Source organism: Bubalus bubalis, chromosome 3, assembly GCF_019923935.1.
Source record: "Bubalus bubalis isolate 160015118507 breed Murrah chromosome 3, NDDB_SH_1, whole genome shotgun sequence".
Taxonomy (NCBI): domain Eukaryota; kingdom Metazoa; phylum Chordata; class Mammalia; order Artiodactyla; family Bovidae; genus Bubalus; species Bubalus bubalis.
Genome location: NC_059159.1, coordinates 88512632 through 88526868, shown reverse-complemented (window position 1 = coordinate 88526868; position 14237 = coordinate 88512632). Strand labels below are relative to the sequence as shown.

The 14237-nt window shown below is 38.5% G+C and overlaps 1 protein-coding gene across 3 annotated transcripts in view; it reads left to right on the top strand.

Annotated features, from left to right (window-relative positions):
- ADAMTSL1 (ADAMTS like 1) overlaps window positions 1–14237 on the top strand; it is a 1120403-nt gene that overhangs the window by 614454 nt on the left and 491712 nt on the right. The window contains exon 1 of one of the 3 annotated variants that reach the window (XM_044939812.2): window positions 2488–2686. The exons of the other annotated variants lie outside the window; for them this stretch is intronic. Coding sequence (XP_044795747.1) covers window positions 2624–2686 — 63 coding nt within the window. The 5' untranslated portion in view covers window positions 2488–2623. Of the gene's footprint in view, window positions 1–2487; window positions 2687–14237 lie in introns of those variants that run through there. 3 annotated transcript variants of the gene reach the window in all.

Sequence of the window (14237 nt, the reverse complement as noted above, 5' to 3'; positions counted from 1 at the left end):
TAATCATACTATTCAGTGACTTCATTGTGACCATCTTGCTGGACATAGACATGTTCATCAAAACTCTGAGGCAGAAATCTCTGACTCAAAATATCTAACCAGCATTTATGTCTAAAGCACAAAGGAATCTAGACTAGCATACAAGTGGCTACTGACTATCCATTGACCATGGCAATTTTTTAAATCTGTTCTTCTACAAATGGTATTTTATCATAATCATTCTTGCTACTCTTCCTTTTCCCACCACCTGTTCTTCCCTTTCAATCTTCCTGATGAGTGATGTTTATGTGTAGAAAGGGAGGAAGTGGTATTAGATAGAATATTCCATTTTTTAGAATGAGCTGAATTTCTTTTAGGCATGACACTGACAGAAAAAAATACCTATAGCAGAAAGCTCCAATGCTAGAGAGAGATATCACACAGCTCTATGAGTGAATGTTTATTTCAATCAAGCCATCTTTAATATGATGAGGATTTCAGATAATGCCAGTCAAGCATTTTTACATCTCTTTGTGAATACTCTTTAGCTTCTGAGCATTAGCTAGTTTTTGAGAGATTTGTAAAACTAATCTTTCTGAATGGGAAAAGCATACTTCAAGAATAGACCTCTTTGTTGTGGACTCATACTATCCATTTTCCTAAGTGATGGATCCTTGTATGCCCTGACTTTCCTAATAGGTTGACAATGGGATTTTTTAAAGCTCTTCTGTCTTTCATTGATATTCCATATGAAATAAGTAATCTGAAGTGGAATAACCTGCTTTTCTCCACCTTTGTGAAAAGCAACACTACAGGTATGTATAGAAGAAGACCCGCCTGTAATCACATGCCTATTACAGCTTGATCAGATTTTCCATATTTGTGTGTTTGATGCCTCTTGTCAGTATTTTTTTTTACTAATGAAAGGAAAGAACATCAATTCTAAAAGTCTTCTATTTGGCAAATCTAATACAGTTATGTTAAGTTTAAAAATAAAATTTAAAAAATAAATAAATAAAATAAAATAAAATATGTGAAAAAAAATAAAATAAATAAATCCAAAAAAAAAAAAAAAAAAAAAGATCCAGTTCAAAAAAAAAAATAAATAAAAGTCTTCTACCTCCAGCACCTATATTCCTATCAGGGCTATCAGGAAATCTACACTGGAAGAACTTCCTGGTGACACACCTATGGAAATGTAAGGTCAAGTTTGCTATTTCATTCTTTCAAAAATTCAATGATTTCCTTAACAGATAAGGTGAAAGGAGTCCTTGTTTGACATCTGACACTTTTCTAAAACTGTAATAAAATCCCCCTCTATTAGAAATCAATCTTGCTTCTTGTTGGTTTCACCAGACCAGAAACTTCCTGACCGTCTCTTTGCTATTGCTGGCCTGCCCCTGTCATCGTGTCAGCAGTCATCAGTACTTCCTCCAGGGCTTCAGTGGACAGGAAAGGTCACCTCCTCGCCCAACACTCTTAGAACAGTAGAAGGAAGAGGAGGTGAAACTCCCTTCAGCCCTCTCTGCTAAATTGTAGTGGCTCCGATAAAGGACATGGATAAGGAAAAGGCTGAAACTGTTGCTTAAAAGGTTTGGGGATTAATTGAGGATTTAATTCACCCTTTCTTTCTCTTCCCCTGCTAAAGCAGATAGTTGAGAGTTGGCACAGTATCAAAACCAGGCTGTTTCTCAACCCGAATTTCAGCTCCACACATGTCAGAGTCTTTGTTAAGGGCTTCTTTTTAAACAGGGAATCTAAATTTCCACTTGTGCCTTGAGCTTTAGTAAACCTGGGCTACTTTAAATTGTCACTTTACAAAGAAATAACCTGCTGATTTTTTTTTTCCTTCTTCATCTTCTTCACATCAAGTCATGACTACACAAAGTAACATGCCTCTGTTTAGGCTTAGTAAGGACCTTTCCAAATTTTATACAGTCTAAGTCAAGGAGGGAAATAAAGAGGAACTTTATGGAAGAGGCATAAAGCAGTTGTACAGAACACGTTTAAGGGGCACATTAAGTCAGTTTTTGTCTGTGGTTCTTTCCCTTTATGGCATATGTTATATATTGACAGGGATTAAGTTTCTCTCCTGAATGGAACAATACAGAGTCACAGGGAGCTACTGTACTTTACAAAGCACAGGCACCCTCACAGGCAAATAGCAAATAGAAACAAACGTATCTCACAGTATCTCACAAACTAACCAAGTTAGTTAAGAGCACCGGGCTCTGCTTCATCTTTCGCAAGTCCGCATCTTTTGCATTTCTCTCCTGGCTCTGCCGCGGGCTCCTCCGAGCTCCTTTCTTTTTCGCCCTTTCCCCCTTCCCCGGCGGGCCCCCCCACCCCCCCACCTTCTCGCTCGCACTGTTACACTTTCTCTGTCCCCTCGGCTTTGTTATTCAGCATGTCTGATTAGCAGGAGCCTGATTGGCTGGCTGCCTGCTCCGAGAGAGATTCCATTCAGCTTACCCCCCACCCATCCACCCACCCACCCACCCCTTGGTCAGGAAATATGAGCGGGTCTGATGGAAGCTGATAGGCAGGGCTGGAGTGTAAGCACCAGTCCTGGATGTGACAGCAAGCAGAGGAGCACTTTGCAGCTTATTCAGTGTCCGATTCGGATTCCGGCAAGAATCCAAGCATGGAATGCTGCCGTCGGGCAACTCCTGGCACACCGTTCCTCTTGCTGGCTTTCCTGCTCCTGGTAAATGCCTTTTCATTTCAATACATCCTTAGTGGCCATTTAGTCTGGGTGCTGTTGGGGTGATGTGGACGTGTGTGAGTGTGTGTGACTGTATCTTTCTCTTCAAATGCCAGGTAAAGTAATTTACATGGCTTTAAAAAAATGAAAACTTTTTGCAGAAAGCTAACCCCAACTTTCCCAAACAGAAGTCTTCAAGACTGTGTGGGAATAGCTAGAGGTATATAGGATACTGAGACTTAAACTTTGGGATCTACAGCATGGAGTTTGTGTGCTGAGGGCTGTATAAATGGTGGTGTGCATGCTTGGAATTTAGGTAACAGACGTCCTGAAATCCAACTCATTCACTGTGGTGTTCCTGTAATTTTTCTGAAGGATGGGCTGTGAGGGGCTTTCCTCCACTGCCTGTTATGAGTTCTCCTTCCTCTATGCACATGTGCTAAGGAACCAGGTAAAAGAGGGAAGGAAAGCCTCTCTGTGGCCAACCCAGATTATAGTTCATAATTATGGCAAGTCATCTATGGATACAAGTTAATGCTAGTATTTATGAATTGAGGATTATGGTCTTTGATCTCAGATCTTCTTTTGAAGAAGAAAATGCTGACTTTAGTTTCGGCTGCTTTCCATAGTCACAGTGATAAGATGCTCTGCTCTGGAACGTCAGCACACACTGCATTTTTGACTAGAAGTAAATGTTCCGTTGTGACTCATACTTGGTTTTATGGGCAGAAAATGAACCTTTACTGTCCAAAAAAAATCTACACTCAAAATATTAATAGCAATGCACATTTTTTTAAACCAGAGTGTTCTGGGCAGGCAGCTTTGTAAACCTCATCTGAAGGTTTGATTCCAAAATTTGCACACACCGAGTCCAAACAAACGTGATTGTAGCTCTCCCTGTCACATTTCTGGAGAGCCAGCCCTTCCTCAGAAGGTAACCAGGCAAGAAGGGAAAAGGGGGAAATTGTAACACACCACACGTATAGGTCACATTGATTCATCGAAGATGAAGGAATGTTTGTTCTGATTAGACTCTGAAAAATTTGATCTGCACTGTAATTTTGAAGGAGGGAAGCAAGCTATTTAGCATAAATTTTAAAACTCCAGGAAGGCTCATCAGCTCATCAGACAGTGATTAAATATGTTAACATTCCCACTTCTTATTTGCAGCATTATAGCCAAGAAGTCATAATCCTATGTTGCAAAAGCTGTAAATACAGAAATATATTTTCAAGTGCTCATAGAAATGTAAAGGCAAACTGAATTTTAAGCATGAATGGACTGTAAGTTTTGGGCTGTTCTGAGGAATATAAAAAGCAGAATGTTTAGGTGTGCTTTATGACTAGTGGGGCAAGCAATTTATGAAAGGTGTCTCATTTTTTCCATATGGGACGTGTTACTTATATACACACCATTAGTTTGCCTCGTCTTTCCTTCTTTGTGAATTTTTGAAAGCATGGGTTATTTTCGCATTTAATTACATCATGAAGCAAAATTACCAGTACACAGTACTTTTTTGATATCTTTGTATAGAGGTATGATCTCATTATACTTTGGAAAAACTTGCCCATTCAGGAATAGATTGTTTTCACTGCCCACTTGGTAAGTGCAGTATATTTCTCTTTGATATTTTTAATATTCATATATGTGTTTGAGCGTATAATGACACTTATGTGGATAAAAAAGGAGCATTTGCTTATTTCAGATTTGCAGCATACAACATCTTTGGTTAAATTACAATAATTATACTGTGAGGATAAAAGGAAATAAAACCCAGGCTTGTTTTATGCCTATATTTAAATCAATTGGGATTCTGAAAGTTAGGCCAGAAAAGAAAGAACTGTCTGGTGAGTGCCAAGATATATCCCTGTACAGAGTAACAATGTTAGTAGTGCCTGCCATATATTGTGTGTCTGAATGTGTCAAACACAAGGTCAGTTGTTTGAAAAGCATTGCAGTGAATTCTCACAATAATCTTGCAAATAAGGCATTGTTAAACCCATTCTGCAGATAAGGAAGCAAGCTTATATTTGAACTCAATGGGGAAATAATGGAGAGAAAATGACTTGTTTGGTTTGTACTATGGTCACAAAATGTTTAATAATGATGGAAGCAATGACATAGGTTGGTCTCTAGTCTTTATTGGAGGTATATAGGCTTTTTGCTTCATCTTGGCCACTAAAGATGTGTGCAACATTATGAGCACTTGTCACACTTGCTCATTCACTGTCCCATGTAGCTTTGGAGCCAAAAGTAAGTTATTGGCCCTAGAGAAAGTGACCTGAAATGTGATCAGGAGTTGAACCGGAAGTGTGACATTTTCAGCTCAACCTTCAGTCAAGATCTAGAAATGGAACTGGGTGGCTTATTTTTCTTATAACTGTTTGATACGTTTTAAGAGTCTGTCTAATCTTAGAATTAATTTAAGCAATTTTTAAAGCTCACTTTTTACTTAATGGAAAATAGTCTGTTTAGTGGCAAAGCCCAGTTTCTACTTCAAAACACAATGAAGTCCCTGTGTCTTTTATATCTATCTTTAGTTACCACTCACTTTGCATGCAAAGCTCAGACATCATAGACTGCTATTGTACTATGCACACAGTAGGACAGTAGTGCTGGGAAAGGCATTTTATTCTGACATTCAGGTCAAATTAAGCCACAAAACCCCACGTTCCCCATCTCCCCACCCTGCTCCCCTTTTCCCTGCTCCCTCCTTTGTCCCAATTGTTTAGTTCAAAAGGAATGTGGGGGAAAACCATGACCGGCCATTGACATATGTGTCCATCCAAACTTGAAGTCAAATCTCTTCTTGTCAGAAAGGCATTTAATCAAATTTGCATTTGCTTTTTGTTTCTTTTAAGTGGTTTTAAGCTGTTTCGCCTGCTATTGTGGGAGTTGCAAGGGTAACACTCAGAATTATAATAAAGTACATGTGTTTTTCTGTTGAATTTCTTTTTTTTCTCTGTGCTAATTTATACATGGAAACTAGTCAAACACAATAGCCCATTCCCTTCGGTCGGTCTGGCACTCTCCTCCACTATTATCTAAGTGGATCTATCTTGGATGGTGATAGCACCATTAGCTTGTGGAATGAATGTTAAGTCCCTTATTTATAGCAGACTGTGGCCTGCTCCAATAGTGTGTATGTGTGTGCACATGCATGCACAAGCACCTTTCTATAACTATTTACATCTATTTCTTACTCTGATGCCTACATTGTCCTTACATCAAACTCAAGGATATTTCAAGTAACCTGGAGAATGTAACGAGGCGTTTCTTTAGACATTATTTACTTCATGTTTTTGAGCTGTTTCTTATCTAGACATAGTCAGCTTCATTTTTGTTTTCTCCTGTTTAGCATTTCAATCTGTTTCAGAGCCTCTTTCCAGTCTCCATTATTATTTTCATGTGAACCAGTTCTAGAGCTTCATATAAGTTGAGGGAAGGAAGTGTGTTCAATAGTAGTCACTAGTGAACTAAAAAAGAATCATTTTACTCCAGGCAAGGTTTTCCTTGAAAGACTGCAGATATTTTAAAGACTTTTGAAAGAGAGAGAATGAATAAATAAATGTATTTGTGCATTCATCAGAGTGTTGAATACTCCTTACCTATATGTTGATTCCTCTTTACATATATGTGTGGGTAAAATGGAAAGTGAATCTCTAGCAGACCATGGGAGAGGCAATTACTCAAACTTAGGAGTGTACAGAGTTCATTCTTATATCTTTAAAACAAAATTAAAATCAGGGTATATGTAGTTTTAATCAGTAAAGTGTAGATAACCCCTGTTCTTGCTATTCATTTTTAAGCCCGTTTTGTTGGCACATTTTGCACAGGATTTATGTTTGCATGAGACATGGTCTGCTATTTTGGTTCTCCCCTTTATTATGGCTTAATCAAAATATAGTTTTAAACTCTTTGAGAAAAAAATGCAGTGTCCTGGGAATTTCTGCATCTCCTACAGTACCTACTAGAATATCTTGGATAGTACAGGCATCATAACTGTTTATGAACTAAATTCAGAGAGCAAAGGATACAGAGAGACTCATACAGTTCTCCCTGATTCTCAATATATTCAAGGGTTTCCTAACTTCATATATGTTGTCCAGTTTCTTTGGTGAACTGACTGCTCTGCTTTTATTTTGTCTATTTCAGGTTCCAAGTCTCACTGGCAATAAGTTTCTTTCTGCCCTTCTCTCATTGTGCACGTTCTATTGTTTCTTGCGATCTCCTGAGTAGAGTGACTCAGAAGTAACCTCTTCGTAGCTAGAGGACCATAGCGTTTTCTTGAGTGAAAGCATTCTTTGAGTATAACCTACTGGTGAAGCATGTTGAGATAATCACAGGAAAATGTGTCTAACTCCAGTTTGAGAGTCTTGCTGTTTGTACTGATTTTCTTCATCTAGAGAGCTGGCTTCAAACTTTGTGTTTTCACAGAGTGAGACAAGTTCATCTTCTGTCAGCATCATAAAAGCCATACCATGTGGTTGAATTTTGGCTTGATTGGCAGGACAAGCTCATGAGCAGCTTAGGACTATGCTTAGGCATAGCAGAGGTGATGTAAGTTCGAAAGGATCTAATTGAAATAGGCCAGCACAGCTGTGTGGGGAGCCTGCCTGTTAACTGGGTAAGCTGTTGCTATCAACCCCTTCTTTCCATGAGCTCAAAAATAAATGACTAAATCTCCCCAATTCCTAGACTTCAAGATGAAAAACTACATCGAATAGCTAACTGGGAGCACCCAGCATGTTGAGCAGTCTTCTGGCCATGTCAAGAAGATGTCTCAATGGAAGTAGTCTGCAGCCAACAGTGACCTCTGGCTTTTTGTTTGTTGTATTTCCAGAAGCTCAGTATTTATAAATCAATTAGAATATTTTCCTATGCTTGTTAAGAGTCTCTCTTCCAGTCATAGAGATATATCTTATCTCAAAAACCCCTGTAATCTTCATTTGAAGAAAAACCATCATTTCTTTTTTAAAGTTGAAGATTCCAGTGTTTCTCTCGAGTATTTTTTTTTTAATTGGAGGATTATTTCTTTATAATATTGTGTTGATTTCTGCTATACAACAATGCGAATCAGCCATAAGTATGTGTGTGTATGTGTGTGTGTGTGTGTGTGTGTGTGTGTATGTATCCTCTCCCCCTTGAGCCTCCTTCCCACACCCCCTCATCCCATTGCTTTAGAGAAAGGTGAGTTGAGCTTCCTGTGCTTTATAGCAGCTTCCCATTCGCTATCTATTGTATACAGGGTGGTGTATATATGTCAATGCTACTCTCTCGATTCATCCCAGCCTCTATATTTTTTGTTTGACTACCCCACCCTAAATTCCATCAATGTATAGTCAGCATTTAGTAATTGTCAGAGGCATACGTAACTCACTGTATTCTCAATAGTGTTTTAAAATGTAATTTCTTCTAGTCTTGTGCTTCCTTGTATTTATTTCTGCCATTGACTTCTTATATTGTACTTATGTTTCCATCTTCATCAACAAAGTTGTGGAGGACATCAGAAGTGACTTGTTCCTCCTACCTTTATCAGAATACCTGGTCTCAGTAAATGTTGTTGAATGAGTGAGTAAATGGATGAATAAGAATAATTTGGTAAGAAAATATGAGAAAAGCATACAGTACAAGTAGCAAGGGGAACATGTGAACGTCCATTTCACATGAGGGAATTTCATCAATACTGGTTTTAGTAAGACCAAATCAATAAACCTAATACATTCAAAAGAGAAGTTAAATATTTTGCTTTCTTTCTCTTCACCCAATAAAAAGCAATTGAATGACAGTCCTTTTTAGTGTTTTTAAAATGAAATTTGCACCTTTCATATCTTTTTGTAATCCATTTAGTTCTCAAGGAAAAAAATGACACATTAGCCACAGTTTTATAAAACCAGAAGTAGTTATAATTGCTCATTGTAGGAGAGATAATGGAGAAGGCAATGGCACCCCACTCCAGTACTCTTGCCTGGAAAATCCCACGGACAGAGGACCCTGGTAGGCTGCAGTCCACGGGGTCACTAAGGGTCGGACACGACTGAGTGAGTTCACTTTCACTTTTCACTTTCATGCATTGGAGAAGGAAATGGCAACCCACTCCAGTGTTCTTGCCTGGAGAATCCCAGGGATGGGGGAGCCTGATGGGCTGCCATCTATGGGATCGCACAGAGTCGGCCATGACTGAAGCAACTTAGCAGCAGCAGCAGCAGCAGCAACAGAGATAATATTTTGGAATCACCAAAATTCATTTCTTTTTACTGCTGGGCACAAAGATAAACTTTCTTTCCCAGCTTTGTCTGTAATTAGTTGTTCTATCATGATTGAGTTCTAGTCAATGGAATGTCATTCGAAGTGATATATGGCACTTCTCGGACTGATGTCATCCACGTAGTCCTCCAAATAAGTAAGAACTCTCTTTATACACCTGCTGGATGCAGAGAATCAAGCAAAAACTTCAAGACTCTAGAAAACAGTAAAGGCAGCAAACGTAAGGCCTCATCCCTGAATGACTGCATGTGGTAGAGCCCTACAGTGCCACTCTCACAGAACTGCATTTGTGAATGTTCATTTAACCTTGAGCAAACAATAAACCTTTGTTGTTTTAAACACTGAGATTTGGGGGAATGTCTTGTTTGTTATACTGATAACCTTCTTAAATACCATATGCTTTACATTTAGATGGCATGCATGCTTACAAATAGTACTAATATCACTTTCCAGCTTTTTTATATGGGAAAATTAAAATAAGGAGATGCCATATCACCCTGATAGTGGTTTAATCTGTGTGGTTTGTGACTTATTATGTACTTAGAGTGCTCTAAAATACTTGAGGGTATGTGGTAAAATAGGAAAATGGGTCCATGTCTTTTTTCTTTAATTTAATTATTTTTGGCTTCATTGGATCTTTCTTGCTGCATGTGGGCTTTATCTCGTTGTGCCAAGTGGGGGTTACTTTTGTTGCAGCATGTGGGCTTCTCCTTGTGGTGACTTCTCTTGTTGTGGAGCACAAGCTCTAGGGTGGGGTTCAGTAGTCGTGGCACTCAGGCTTCAGTAGGTGCAGCACACAGGCTCTCGAACACAGGCTCAGTAGTTGTGGCTCCTGGGCTTTGTTGCTCCACAGCATGTGGGAGCTTTCCAGTCCAGAGATCGAACCTGTGTCCCTTTCACTGGCAGGTAGCCTCCCAACCACTGGACCACCAGGAAAGTCCTCCATGTCCTTCTTCAAACAGGAGCAAATTGAGCAGTAAGAAATAAGGGGTGAGGGGAAGGCACGACTGCAGTAAACAGGTGTAATCTCATGGAACAGAACAGGATCACGCAACCTGACAACACCGACCCTCACAGATGCAAGGCGAAGGCAAAGACCGAGGCACGGCTGGTGAGCTCCACAGAGAGAGGTCAGGAAATAAAGGAGTAGACGAGGACCGAAAGGGGAACTGCCTCACACACACACACACACACACACAGCCGTTTCACACAGTAACATAAAGGGAAACACGCTTCTTGAGTATACCTAGTGTCAACCTACTTTGATACATTTTTCTAGAAACTGTCTAAGTGTCATGAAAGAGTCCATTCCACCTAACTCTCTAGGACACTGTGAGAGGAAAATGGAGCATTGGATGAAGTGTTTTTGTCGTCTCCAAAGTAATATAAAATTTCAGGTGGTTACTTTCATTCATGTGAAAATCTTATCTATCATCAGCTATATGCCCAACACAGAGCCAGTTTCCATGGAAGATAATTTAAGGCAGTCCTTGTAATGAGGAGCTTGGTAGTGTGTTGGACATTCTGTTGTCAGAGTTTGTTTTTTTTTTCTAATTTTCAAAAAACTCTCCTGTAAGCAAAAGCTTTGTTATGGATATAATGATTTTCAGTTACCCCTCAAGATGGTTCATTTTGCACTCCTCTCCCTACTTAGACACTGGCTGTTTAATCCCCTCATCTGGGTAAATGTGAATTATGACTTCCCATAGATTATCAGTGTATTATCTTAGATGTGAATGGCTTCCCACAGATTATCAATGTATTATCTTATGAATATTAGCAGTCAGTATTTGACTTCAAACATAAAAAATTTTTGTCTAATTTCTGTAGTTCAGAATATGTACTTGTGTAGCAGTACACACATAATAGTGTCAGTTATGATAAATTCCCTGGGAAAAAAACTTCTCTCAAAGTAAATTTTTATCATTGTGAAATTATCAATAATTAAGTGTGACCAATATCTAAAGAGTTGTCATCTGCCCACTATCATTGGGGCATCATGATGACAGACTTCATTCTTATGTAGTTTCCACTCCATTGTGCTTATTTTATAGTAACCAAAATCCAGGCAAAAATAAGCATATTCCATTTGGAATTATATTTCTGTAAGTACAATTAGTATAGTAGGTTGCATCTCCCTAGCTCCCTAGATTTTTATCTAAAGTTCCTATTAAAATAAGGTGATTACAACAAAATCCAAAAGGCCTCGTGCATAGAAGGGGGGCGGTGGATAGTTCAGAGAAAGGGAATAGCAGAGAAGTCACGTGTGAGCATATGCCATTTATAATTGTGAAGATTTATTCCACTTCTGAGGCAAGAAATTGCAGGACTCTAATAGTTTCACCACCTGTGAATTATTTGGGTGCACCCTCATAAGCGGGTTCTTTCTTCTATTTGTTTAAAGAAATAAGTGGTATGTTCGCCAATTCTACACTACATTAATTTTCACAGAGTTTCCATTTTCATCTTCATTGCTTTTTCAGATTTTTTCCCAAAGCTTCTGCCATTCTCCTACTAAACCTTTGGGTATTTTCTCCTTCAATTTTCGTCCGGGGACTTTCTCTAAGTCAAGTCAGTCTGTTGGCAATGAAGTGTTGCAATGAAGGAGGGAAGGAGTGCGATAACCTAAGACATCCTGGCATAAATCCCAAGAGCGCTAACGAAATGAGACAGGAAATTACGAGCAACCTATAATAAATTCAAACTGTCCAATAAAATAAATATACCTCACTTTGTTCCCTTAGTAAGGTATGGTAGGTTGTCTGATTTCTCAGCCTGCACCACCATTTGAAGTCTACCAGAGTGTTGTTCAAACATTGTACATCATTGATAGAACCAGAAGTGAAAAAGGGAAATGGAAACAATAAGAACTCCTACTGTTCAGGTGCTGAAGTGAGATTTAGAGGAAAACTTTTTTAGAAATAGTCTGGTTTTCTTTATCTTTTTTTTTTTTTTTCGTTCTACTTATTATAACCATTTGGCATTGAGACTAGGTACCACATATATTTTTACTTTTACTTTGGGGCTTGTACCCAGTCTAAGATAACAAACATGCTTTGAAATTACTGTTACAGAGTGAATTTAACTGACATTTGGATTCCCAGGACATAGATTTATTGTGTTTTCAAGTTAAAAAGAATTTTTGAGGTAGCATAAAATTTGACCTCAGTTGACTGGGATCTCTTTGAAGGCAGGACTTTGGTTTTATTATGTCTTGGATATCTTTATATCCCTAGTGTGAGACAAAGAGTTTGACATACACAAGGTGTTCAGTGTAAGTCTGCTGTTTGAATAAATGAATTAATCACCTATTCCAGCCCTTTGATTTCACAGAATTGAATTTAAAATATAAATATTTGCAAAGAGATTGGAGACTTATTTGCCAGGAACACCTAGTAGGTAGAATCCAGAGCCTGAAATCTGGATTTCTTTCCTTTGAGTCCATACTCATTTGAGAAAGAGCTCAGTCTCTATTATACCATATGATGCTAGATGACCTTCATATAAGTCAGCTGAGCCAGCCTAGGTAGAGAAGTTGAGGTGTTGAAATGCCACCTCAGTAGATGTGAGGTGCAATAGAAGCCAAAGAAGGATGAAGCTGATGGAAAAGAATTTTGAGTGAAAACTCAAGGATTATTGTTGGTTTATATATGTTGGGGTGACCTGGTGAGAAGAGGGGACTGAAGTTTATTTCTTGCCCTAGTTGTACAACATACTGGGTTGGCCAAAAATTTCATTCAGGTTTTTCCATATCATCTCACAGAAAACCCAAATGAACTTTTTGGCCAACCCAATATCAATAAGATTCATTTCTCTCTTTTTTTTTTTTTTTCGTATTAATGAACAATGTGAATGTGAAATACACAATGGTGATGTATATGTGAAAATAACTTCTTGGGGGACCTTGCACATAGAAGGTCTCCAAGAAGTTTTAGCTCTCTTCCCATCCCTCAGTGCAAAATATTATATTCATTGAGAGCCTGCTGTATATGTCTGACTATGCTGGGCACAGGGTATATTGTCTTGAACAAAACAGACATGGTTCTAAAGATGCATTTACTTACATGTAGTATCAGAAAGGATTTGAGATTGGGAAGGAGGACAGGAATTAATTGGCCAGTACATTCCATTGGTTTTATGTTGCTATCATGGTATTATTTTCTTTAAACTGTATATTTAACTATTGTTGATGTAAGGAAGTCTCTGCCTAAAGAAATAGACACATCAATTCATTATTTATAGTTATCCCAAGAAGAATGTGTTAAAAAAAAAAACTCTAAAACTCTAAAAATGTGTATTTAAGGTCACTTCTTGAGTTGTGCCTTCTGCCCCCGCCTTTTTTTTTTTGCTGCCATCCTCTTTTTCAGTCATACTGAAACCAAAACTTAATGAGTGTATGGCTTTGTCTTTGTTTATGTGATCCATAAACACCTGTCTTTTCCATCTTAGAAATATGCTTAAGGAGGGAAACCTTTATACCAGCCCATCATTCAAGTGAATAAAAGGCCAATCACAGCATTTAGAGCACTAATGACAATATATTTCTTTCCTCAAAAGGTTTAGCTTGCTCTGTGGAAACTGTTAGTGTGAAAGACCTTTAGAAATCTTTGAGCATCACCTGGTGACCACCCAGCATGTTCTCAGCTCTCTGTTAGTAGGGGTTCTGATTTTCTAGTACCTCTGCCAAGACCAGGAGCTGACTGTCACTCAGATCATGAATTCCTAATTGCCAAATTTAGACTCAAATTGAAGAAAGTAGGGAAAACCACTAGACCATTCAGGTATGACCTAAATCATATCTCTTACGATTCAAGGGATTAGATCTGATACACAGAGTACCTGAAGAACTATGGACAGAGGTTCATGACATTGTACAGGAGGCAAAGATAAAGACCATCTCCAAGAAAAAGAAATGAAAAAAGCCAAAATGGCTGTCTGAGGAGGGCTTAAAAATAGTTGAGAAAAGAAGAGAAGTGAAAGACAAAGGAGAAAGGGAAAGATATACCCAATTGAATCCAGAATTCCAAAGAATAGCAAGGAGAGATAAGAAAGCCTTCCTCAGTGATCAATGCAAAGAAATAAAGGAAAACAATAGAATGGGAAAGGCTAGAGATCACTTCAAGACAATTACAGATACCAAGGGAATATTTCATGCAAAGATAGGTACAATAAAGGACAGAAATGGTATGGACCGAACAGAAGCAAAAGATATTAAGAAGAGGTGGCAAGAATACACAGAACTATACAAAAAGATCTTCATGACCCAGATAACCACAATGGTGTGATC